At 34.4% G+C, this 10,803-nt stretch overlaps 1 protein-coding gene across 1 annotated transcript; it reads left to right on the plus strand.

The window, feature by feature from the left end:
• The first annotated feature begins 4,370 nt into the window (after positions 1-4,370).
• LOC110036233 (AUGMIN subunit 2-like) lies at positions 4,371-5,613 on the plus strand. The gene is made up of 4 exons (XM_020740626.1): positions 4,371-4,427; positions 5,096-5,221; positions 5,340-5,444; positions 5,557-5,613. The coding sequence occupies exons 1-4, from the start codon at positions 4,371-4,373 to the stop codon at positions 5,611-5,613; spliced, it is 345 nt and encodes a 114-aa protein (XP_020596285.1).
• The last annotated feature ends 5,190 nt before the right edge of the window (positions 5,614-10,803 follow it).

Raw genomic sequence — 10,803 nt, forward strand, 5'->3', positions numbered from 1 at the left:
ATTGGAGATTTTTATCTGTCACCTTAGAATCTCTAATTGTGTATCCAATAAAGTATAATTCCCTATGTATTTGCACTAAACCCCATGGATGACATCCTCTCCCATGGAATCAAATGTGAATCTCGCTATATTGTAGAAATAATAGCCCTTTTGGAACATATGTTTCTCAACACATTTTACCAATTCAATTGGTCATATCGAAAAGTAAATGAAGATCCGAGTTCAAATCATCACAAATTATTAACATTTATAATTGTATAAAATAAAATCAATTCTTCATAAAACCATATCTTAAAGTAGGGAGAACGATAAAGAATACTACTCAGAGTTCATGAGAATGATACGAAAAAATATGGATTTCATATATAAAAATAAGTTTACAAAATAAAGAAATAAAATAACACAACGTTTACAACAAAAAAAACACAACTTATCTCACAATCCTTCCTAAACAAATCCCTAGAAATTCTCTTCAAGCACTTTCCCTCTTTACAAGCACTCTCAATTCTCTCTTAGAAGTGTAATGAAGAAGAAATCTCTCACTCTCCCTCTCCTCTTACAATCCTTGAAAAAAGTCTCCAAGCCCTTGACTTTCTCTCTCCCTCTCTTGCCTTCTTCTTCTCTCCACGCCCCGTCCAAAATATTTTTTTAAAACTCTCCCTAAAGCCCTAGACTTTCCTTTCTTTTATTAGAGGCTACGAATCCAAAATTCCCTTCAAAATTCTGTCCAAAAGTCAACCCTTTATATTCAAAAGACATGTCGATTGATCCAAAAGACATATCACTCCCTGGGGCATTTAGAACAAGTGTCCCTTTCAAAATTCGTGCAAAATTCATCACGAACCGCCTTAATTCGTAAAAAATCATCTCTGGAGCTTCAGACACTGGTTCTAGCTCTTCAGGTGTTAACTTGCTTAAGACCGTGTTGTTCTGGGTTTTGGCACTTCAGACGACAAATATGGTGCTTCAGGCGCCAACTCTCTCTCAAATGGCGCTTCAGGCGCCAGAATCCCAAAATTTGTTGTTTTGGCTCTAAATTTTGTCTTTTTTGCTACTTTTGCTCCAAATGCCTAAAATTGATATACTTGCAACAAAAACATGAAAATACCCTTCTTTAAAGTGAAATATCACCATAAATTAGCAAAAATTGTATACTTAAAGCAACATTTTATTTTGGTGTATCACCTGCACAAGGTTGTTTTGTTAAGAGATAAATAGACCAGTCAGATGGAGAAAAGAAAGGAAGAGATGACTACTATACAATATAAGCTCTAACTTGCTTTAGAATACCGAGGTTGTCATTTGTCACGACCTAAATCCTCACATCTTCCAGGCTATTTGTGTGATCCTTTTACACGGATGTAAGCCCTAATTAAAAAAATTGGCAGGATAACACACATAAATTCTTCTTGAAATTGATGTCAAATCATAGGGTAGTTTTGGGAAGTCACCGAGGTTCTTTTCAGGATCTGTTACATCCCCTAGTTCTCCTTCCTTTGCTTTCCAAAAATAAAATGTCCCAAATTTGAGTCATTCCCCTTTCACACCTCTTTGTTCGATCTCTTTGAAAAGTCCTATCCTTTGAAATTCTTGAAGACAATATCCTCTGATTTTTATCGAGAGTTTTCTTAGGTGACTTCAGTTATCTCAGTTGTAACTAACTATAACGGCTTGCCTTTATAGAAAACTTTCAAGAACCCAGCTTGATATAAACCATATTTAATTCTTCATATTAAATAGGAGAATTTGTAGGTCAACATAAAAATGGTTTCACAGACTTAAACATATGTCATACAATCTTTAGTTTATTTAATCGAGCATTCACCAGTAAGTAGCACATTCATTCTTCGGGATGGATGCATTGCTTGAGGTGAAAGACTTATTTATTTAAACTACTGAGGATATGAGATCAGTTCAGTCTTGTATTTTCAAAATTTAAAACACTACTTTTCCCAAATTATATGTATATAAATTAAATTAAATCGGGTGTTGGGATACTCATTCCAGCGACTGACAACTTCAATCTCCCAACATGCTGACAATTGTTATTGATTGTGGATGTTTAGGTGGGAGAGTGGATTGTTTTGTTTTTAGTGTATCATGAGGGAGGTGATTCCTTAACTTCTCGTCATGGCCAGACTTGTGTATGCTCGTTTGTAGTTGTTGTATTGACGAGTCCACTACGACTTAACTCTCAATCAGACTTGAGTATTACTAGAGGCATGCTGATTTGGACATTGGACAAATCTATCTCAATTATGTTACTTCCTTTATCTGACCTTATTTTCATTGAGTAGGGTTATGAACCTACTTGATGAGTAACATGAGGATGAACTTAAAATTATTCATGTGAAAATTATTCGTGTGAGTATTTCTATGTCGAATATTATCCCAAAAAAGTACAATATGTTTATTAAAATTAATTACAACTTTCATTACAGGAAAATCCAAAAATGGCTAAATTTCGTCCCCATCCTTTTCCCAGATATAACATATTTGAGAAGATTTGTGCAAAAAACATTGCAATTGGTACCAGTGCTCGAGGTCCGTGCAAGCCCACTGTTAAATATTTTGTGGTTCAAGGGAAATTATAGTAGAAGTTGTTGATGAATTTTTATCTATGCAAGTTCTAACTTTTATGATCAATGCAGAATCAAATGAGACATTTCTAGGCATGGAGATCAGTGTTGAACCAAAAAATGGAACAAATATTGTCACATAACAGTGGAGATAAACTTTCTGGGGAAAAAATGGTGAGCATGTAACGAAAAGTAAAAAATGCCTTGACAAGTCTCTGATGAGAAATTTACTAAAGAAGCTAGGTGCAAATGGTTCAAAAACAAAGGAGGCATTAGATCGTCATTGCCCGTACATGATGTATGAATGTTTGGGAAAGCTTAGAAGTTTAGAGAAATATCAACATAAGCTATATTGTTGTGCAAGAGGAATTGATATAAAACCCAAAAAATAAAGTAATATTAATCACTTGGGATGGAGAATTTTACGTTCGTGGATTAAGTATATGCTCAGTTGTCACCAACATTATTATGCATGTCCAGCCTGGTTGTAGCAGTTTAAATTAATTCCTTACAATGTTATTTGAAGTATTATCTTTTATTTCTTATTTTATTTTGGAGTTATGTTATAGTTGTTTTTCTTGTCGTAGAGTTCTTTCATGTATTATCCGTAGAGTCCTTTCATGTATCTTTTATTTATTATGTTGTAGTTTAGATTTATGTTTTAGTTTGGAATTTGGAAATAAATGTTTCCAGTGTTAACACATCCATCAATTTCCTATATCAATTTAAACTCATAATGTGATTGCATGTGCAATATTGGACAATTTTATTGGTGGCCACCATGAGCATTATTTTTATTTTAATATGTCACAAATTGAGATGAAACATGCCACTCAATACTGTGAGGTGGAAAACAATGATGAAAATCCTATTTTTCATGCAATAGTTGGTGAAAAACTTAAAGGGGAAGTTGTAAGATGCAATTGCTAACAACTTTTTGCAAAGCACATGTAAGACTCAATATTAAGTAAAATGTATTTATTTTTCCTATAAGTAAACTATTTACTAATGCTCAATTTTATTTTTTATTTTTCACATGAAATGAGACGAAGACATTGATTTGCTCCATAAGGATGATCATATCCTTTATTGTATGGAGTTGTGGTAGTCAACTATTCTGTTTACTACCATCACGGTTGTCCTCATTGTTGTGGATTTGCTACATTTTAATAATTAGTTTTATACATCTATTTATGTAATTGTGACACTATAACTTGTATTTTCTCATCATATAATTGTGTCAGTAGGCACCAATCTTTTTGAACTTGGCTTTGTTGAAGTTTTGTAGGCACTTCAATTCTTTTTTTTTTTGGAAGATTGTTGTTGGATTTTATATCTATAATATTTGTTGGATATTTTATTTTCTTATGCCTTATTATTATTAAATCATGGCTTTTGTTTCAATCGTGTTTTTGCAGTAAATCTTGCTAAATCCTATTAAAGCTGCCAAAATTTTTTTTCAAGATTTACTTCAAGATTTACTTCAGGAATTAGCCACCACAGAAATTGTTAAATCCTTATTTCCAGTCCTACTTGAAATAATCCTACTTGCAGTCAATCAGCCGCTCAAAGCCGGCCGTTTGAAGGCCAAGGCAGTGCTTGATCTGCTCTCTTTTACTGGATTGACTTTCCTAGGCCAAAGGAGCACATATCGGCGATCAGTGGCCATTCTGCTCTCCCGGTCGGCAATGGCTGAGGTGCTTTCGACGCTAGCTAAGGTTTATCTTCTTTGTATTCCCTGAAGCTCCGGTGCTGGCGGTATTCCATCAATCCTTTCTCTGTTGCCGAGGAATGGCTGAAGCCCTCTCCATCGCAACTGATCTAGGGTTCTCTATCCCTCCTGTTGAGGTTTGAGTTTGCTTTCTCATGGATCTATTTCTTGACGGTTTCCTCCTCCTCTTCTTCTATATAATTCATTTCATATCAATTGAAATTTTGGATGATGGAACTACATAGCAAGGCAGCTTTTTGTACCTTATACTGTGTTGTATTCGTGATAAAAAAAGAAGATATTTTCGAACGTGCAATCGTGATTTGAACCTAATTCTCCTAAATATTTAATGGGAAACTTGCGGTGGAACTTGGTGGAAATATTGAAGCTAGAATAGTCCGCAAACCGGTGGAGCTATTCTGCTCCCTGTTGATTATTATTTAATTATACTTCTGATTACTAATCAGTTATGCATGTTTCTGATTGTGTTACTTATCAAACTGTTTTTTTTTTTAAAGAAATTGAGTAAAGAAAATTATGAGAATGCTTTTTAATTTTCTGCTTCTAGATTTAAAATATTATGCTTTTTAGGTGATTGTGTCTGAATAACTGTTGATGAGTGGAAATCAGAACATACTTCATTTCTCCAGTTGTTCTCTAATGCACGCATGCACATATGTGATATGCTTATCATACTATTACATCTGCTTATCTGTATTTTTCAGACAGCACATGCCTTTTTAAAAGTTCCTCTATTGTTGAAACGCTATTAGCAGTTTAAGCATATTCATCATACGTTTGACAGGAAGAGCTAAAGTCTTCTTCAAGCTCCTCTAGTGACAAAAGTGATGACTTGATTAGGGTTTTAAGAGAGCTTACTGTTGTTCAGAGAAATATTGCAAATTTGCAAGTCGAACTTCAAGGAAGGAAGGTGATATAATATTGTTTATTTGACTTCTGTTTTTCTTATTATGGTAATTCTATAACAGCTTGATTATATTACTAGCAATTTTTTTTTCTTCTTGAAATATTTGCGTGGAACTGACCAGGATGATAAGAATGTGGCACATCTTACTCATGTGAGCGAAATGGAGAAGAAGTGTGAGTCATTGGCTAGAATTACAACAATACTGAAAGGTGTTATCCAAAATAAGGTAGATTTCTGTCAGAAAATAATTGTTTTTATGAATATTCACTTTAATACCTTCATATGCTGAAAGATAACATGCTTTATTTTGCCAACCCATGATATTTCCTTTACATCAGCATTCCGTTTCTGTCATGGATTTTAGTTTTGGCGTGGTCTACTCCATGCGAAAGTAATAGCTATGATAGGAACTTGAATTTTTTTGATTTATCTAGTTGGGAAAACATAGAAATTTGGGAGTAAGAGCAGATCAAGATCCACATTTTACTTTCATAAATATTAATTCATTTAATAAAATATCACTTGCATGAATGTTTTTCCCCATTCTTTATAAGAAAAAAAAATATTTGGATTCCATCATAGAAGAAGGAATCTAGACAAGAAAAATATATAATCTTGGCGGATCCTATACTGTAATCAAGTAAAGATTTTTCTTTTTTTTTCTTTTCTTGCATTATACTTCTAGAAAAAGGCTTTATAATTTTTGATGTTTGTGATGATTATTTTGAATATTGGGTCTTCTGAATGAAAATTCATTGAATAAGGATTCTCTTTTTTTTTCAGAGATATTTAGTGTTATTTCTCGAAAATATTAGGATCAATGCAATGTAACTTGCATGGCATGAGAACTACAGCAATTCCTACTTTGATACAGCAATTCCTACATTGATAAGATAGGATTGATGATGTCTTTTCCTACCAATGATAATTTCATGATTTAGGTTGTCTCCAACATCATCATATTTTGTGTTGCACAAACGAAACTAAACTGCATTTGGAGAAATATTTCGTCATGTATCATTTGTGCGAAGCCCAAGGATATTCTGTTTGTTATGGTGAAATTGGTATTGAATTAGTCATTGAAGGAATAACCAAGACCATTGAAGTGAAGCTTTTATTGCTTTTTCTTGTTTCATTTCTGTTTTTTCACTTAGCCAGCAGACATGCCAAAAAGGAAAAATGACTCCATTTCTAATTTTAGTTAGAGGATATTTTTTACTTTTAGTACTAGATGAAACACAGTAAATAAACTTTAATTTGAAGGTGCAATTGGCTAGTAAAACCCCTTAACATCAATATCTATGCTAATATTTAAGCGAGGTGATGATTCCAATGCATCCACATTTAGTCGTAATTTCTTATTAGAAGTTGAGGTCCAAAATGGACTTTGGTGGAAAACATTTAGTTGCATAGAAATCAAAACACGATCATCCTGAACTATATGAATCAACAATGAGCTTCTTTAAGAACATTATGAATGTCTTCTTTTGTATTAATTTTTTTTTGTTTGATGTTTCCATGAATATCATATACATGTAAGTAAAATACTTACTAAATTTGAAAAATGAGCATTTTTTGGGGATGGCATGAGATCAATATGTTATGAAGGATGTTCCATGGCCAACTTCAAATGTGTACTTTTTTGTGTAACTATTATTAAAATTATTGCAATATGATATTACTATGGAGAAGATTAATTTTCAATTGTCTAAATGGTCTCTAGAAATATCTCAATGGAGGTTTGCAATACTGTTGACTATCTTACATTGATTATTGGTTTGTTGATGAATGTACTAAAAGTGTAGGGTGACCCAATTAAATAAAAATCCTTTTGATAACTTTCCTAGTTATTGTTTTGACCACTTTTAAGGGCCTGAACCACCCCATGTCTTGTTTCTTAGCTTTCTTTAATTGGAAAGTGTAACTTGGACACAATAAATGTGGGTTCTCCATTTAGTGAAGGCCATCATACTTATTATCTCGAGTCAGTGGCTTTATTTCCATTAAAGTTACCAATAATATCTTCATTATGCATTTCACAAGTAAGAAAGTCTCTTATGTTGGTTCAAGATACTACATAATCAAAATCCTTGCAATAAGTTTTAACATAGCGCTGAATGTTGGCCTTTAAAAGAGAAGAATAAAACTAAGTTAATTGTTGCTGAGATGAGAATGATTAGGTGGATGAGTGTCTTTACGCTTAGAGACAAAATGCGAAATGAATATATCCGTGATAGGGTTGGTGTAGCTCCAGTGACAGACAAAATTATAGAGAGTTGTCTTAGATGGTTTGTTCACATTAAATATCGACAATCTGATGATCCAATTAGAAGAATAGATGTTTTAGATTCGACTTATGTTAAGAAAGACAGAGGTAGACCTAGGATGACTTGGGCATATTGTATAAAAAATTATCTTAATTTATTAGGATTAAATGAAATTATGAGACTAAATAGGATACAATGAAGAAAAAGGATTCATGTAGCTGACCCCCCTTAGTGTGATAATGACTTGTTGTAAAGGTTTGTTGTTATTGTTGTATGCAAAACATGTTCTCTATTGCTCACATCCTGAAGAACATTGTAAATCTGTTGGAATACATGCTTAGGACTGCTTATTGAGTCTAGGTTTATTTGAATTTAGTTTGTTGCTTAATCTTAGGAGTCGGTTGCTATTTTTTCTTGAATTTTGTTTCTTATTACAATTTTTAGGTATTTTCTTGGAAGTTTGTTATTAACTCCAAGTTTAAAATATTGTAAGGCTACACAAAATGTGTGGTTCTGATTTCCCTCCAATCTACAACAAGAAATTTTAGTTTTTCTCCTCTTTCTCATTTCAAGAAACTAACAATTTGGTATCAGAGCTCTCTTCTTACGGGACCTGTGCATGACTTTGAGCGGCAATGGAGATCGAAGCTAGTTTTTCCTCAGTTGCTCCACCAGAATTGGATGGAGACAACTACCATTGGGCAGTCCGCATGGAGACGTACCTGGATGCTTTGGATATCTGGGAAGCAGTGGAAGAAGACTATGACATTACTCTTCTTCCTGAAAATCCCACCGTAGCATAAATTAAAGCAAAAAAGGAGAAAAAGTCAAAGAAGTCCAAGGCCAAAGCCTGCCTGTTTGCTGGAGTTTCCTCCACGATCTTCACTCGTATCATGTCGTTGAAAACGCCAAAGGGGATTTGCGATTATCTCAATTCCGAGTATGAAGGAGATGAAAGAATTTGAGGGATGCAGGTGCGAAATTTGGTTCGTGACTTTGAATTGCAAGAGATGAAGGAGACAGAAACCATAAAGAAGTACTCTGACAGACTACTCAACATAGCAAATCGTGTCAAATTATTGGGTTCTTCTTTGGAAGATTCAAGGATTGTTCAGAAAATCCTTGTAACAGTGCCTGAAAGATTTGAGGCTACCATCACTACCTTAGAAAATATGAAGGATCTGTCAAAGATTCCTTTGACAGAACTCTTAAGTGCTTTACAAGCACAAGAGCAGAGGCGTGTAATGAGGGAAGGAGCCGTCGAAGGAGCTCTTCCAGTCAAGCATCAAGATGATGAAAATAATAGGAGGCCCAAGAACAAGAAGTTTCAAGCTACAAGTGGACAAAAGAAAGATTACCCTTCATGTCGACATTGTGGCAAGAAAGAGCATCCTCTTTTCAAATGCTAGAAAAGACCAGATGCAAAGTGAGCAAGTGCAATCAATTGGGACATTAAGCTGTCATTTGCAAGAATAGATCAACAACAAGGAGATAAAGCACAGGTGGCAGATCAAGAAGAAGATGACCAGCTTTTTGTTGCAACTTGTTTCACGAGTTCTTAAACAAGTGAAAACTGGCTCATTGATAGTAGTTGCACTAATCTTATGACACATGACAAGGAGTTGTTCAAGGAATTGAAGAGCACCGAGTCCAAAAAGGTCAGAATTGAGAAATATTGAATATATTGCAGTCAAAGGAAAGGGTACCGTAGCCATTGCAAGCTGTTCAGGAACCAAGTTGATCACCGATATTCTCTATATACCAGATATTGATCAAAACTTGCTCAATATTGGTCAATTAATAAAAAAAGGGATTCAAAGTGATGTTTATGGAGAAGACTTGTGTGATAGAGGATGCTACAGACCAAAGGATGTTTGAAGTTAAGATGGCAGGGAGGAGTTTTTCATTCAATTCAATACTCAATCCAATGCAAGAGGAGCAGGAGGTTTTTGGCTCTTTTCTCAATAATAGTTCTGTAAAACTTGCCCACTAACTAGAAGTTTCATTGATTAATGAGGTTAATAAAGGCCATTTAGATGAGCTTACGATAATGAAGGAAACACTTCGAGTTAAAGATGAAGAACGTTAAAGATTGGCCAAAGAATTACGTGCAAGAGATTCAACCAATTACGTGCAAGAGATTCAACCATTCAACCATGCGTGAGTTAGCAGACAAGTTAACTGAGACAGCTCAGGCTGCTGAAGTAGCTGCATCTGCAGCTCTTGCTATGGATGAAGAGAGAAGGCTTGCTTACACAGAAATTGAATGACTGACGAATGATTCAAATAAAAAACTTCAAGAAGCTATTCTTAAGTTAAAAGAATCAGAAGAAAAGCTTGCAGCATTTAGCAGAGACAGAGAGATCCAGTTCAAGTAGAGAGGCTCTGCTCTTCAAGAGGCACATTTTTGGCGTTCTAAGCTCGCAAAAACTAGAGAACATGTTGTTTTATTAGAAGTGGTTGTAGTTCGAGTTGAAGAAAAAACCAGGGTTTCACAGGCAGATGTGGAAGCTCGATTAAAAGATGTCGCTGAAAAAGCATTGTTCGCTGCAGAAGAAAAAGAGGATCTGTAAACATTTGTGACTGCTTTTCAATCTCAAGTTCAATGGCAACAAAGCTCCACAAAACAAGTGCTGGAAGAGAAACCCGAGTCAAGCTCAGGCTTCATCAAAACGGTGCCAATGACGAAACATGTGGACTTTGAAGACGATGTCGATAAAGCTTGCTTAAGTGATTCAAAACTCATTCAGGTTTCTGGTGACAACATGCAATTGGCTACCAATGGTGTCGATATTCGTATCATTGTCATTTTTCATAACCCTGTGTTTCATGGGAACACTAAGCATTTCAACATCAAGTTATTTTTTCTAAGAGAAGTGCAGAAAGAAGAATTTGTTACTCTGATTTTCTGCAAATCTGAATATCAGTTGGCAGATTTGCTTACAAAATCACTTCCAATCAGTAAGTTTGAGTTTCTAAGGCAGAAACTTGGTGTTCACAGATCCTAAAGCAAGGAGGAGTGTTGGAATACATGCTTAGGACTGCTTATTGAGTCTAGTTTTATTTGAATTTAGTTTATTCCTTAATCTTAGGAGTTAGTTGCTATTTTTTCTTGAATTTTGTTTCTTGTTACTTTCTTGGCTGATTTATTTGAATTTAGTTTGTTCCTTAATTTTAGGAGTTAGTTGCTATTTTTTCTTGAATTTTGTTTCTTGTTACTTTCTTGGCTAATTTTTAGGTCTTTTCTTGGAAGTTTGTTATTAGCTCCAAGTTTAAAATATTGTAAAACTACACAAAATGTGTGGTTCTGATTTCCCT

This window comes from Phalaenopsis equestris, unplaced genomic scaffold, assembly GCF_001263595.1.
Source record: "Phalaenopsis equestris unplaced genomic scaffold, ASM126359v1 Scaffold204110, whole genome shotgun sequence".
NCBI lineage: Eukaryota > Viridiplantae > Streptophyta > Magnoliopsida > Asparagales > Orchidaceae > Phalaenopsis > Phalaenopsis equestris.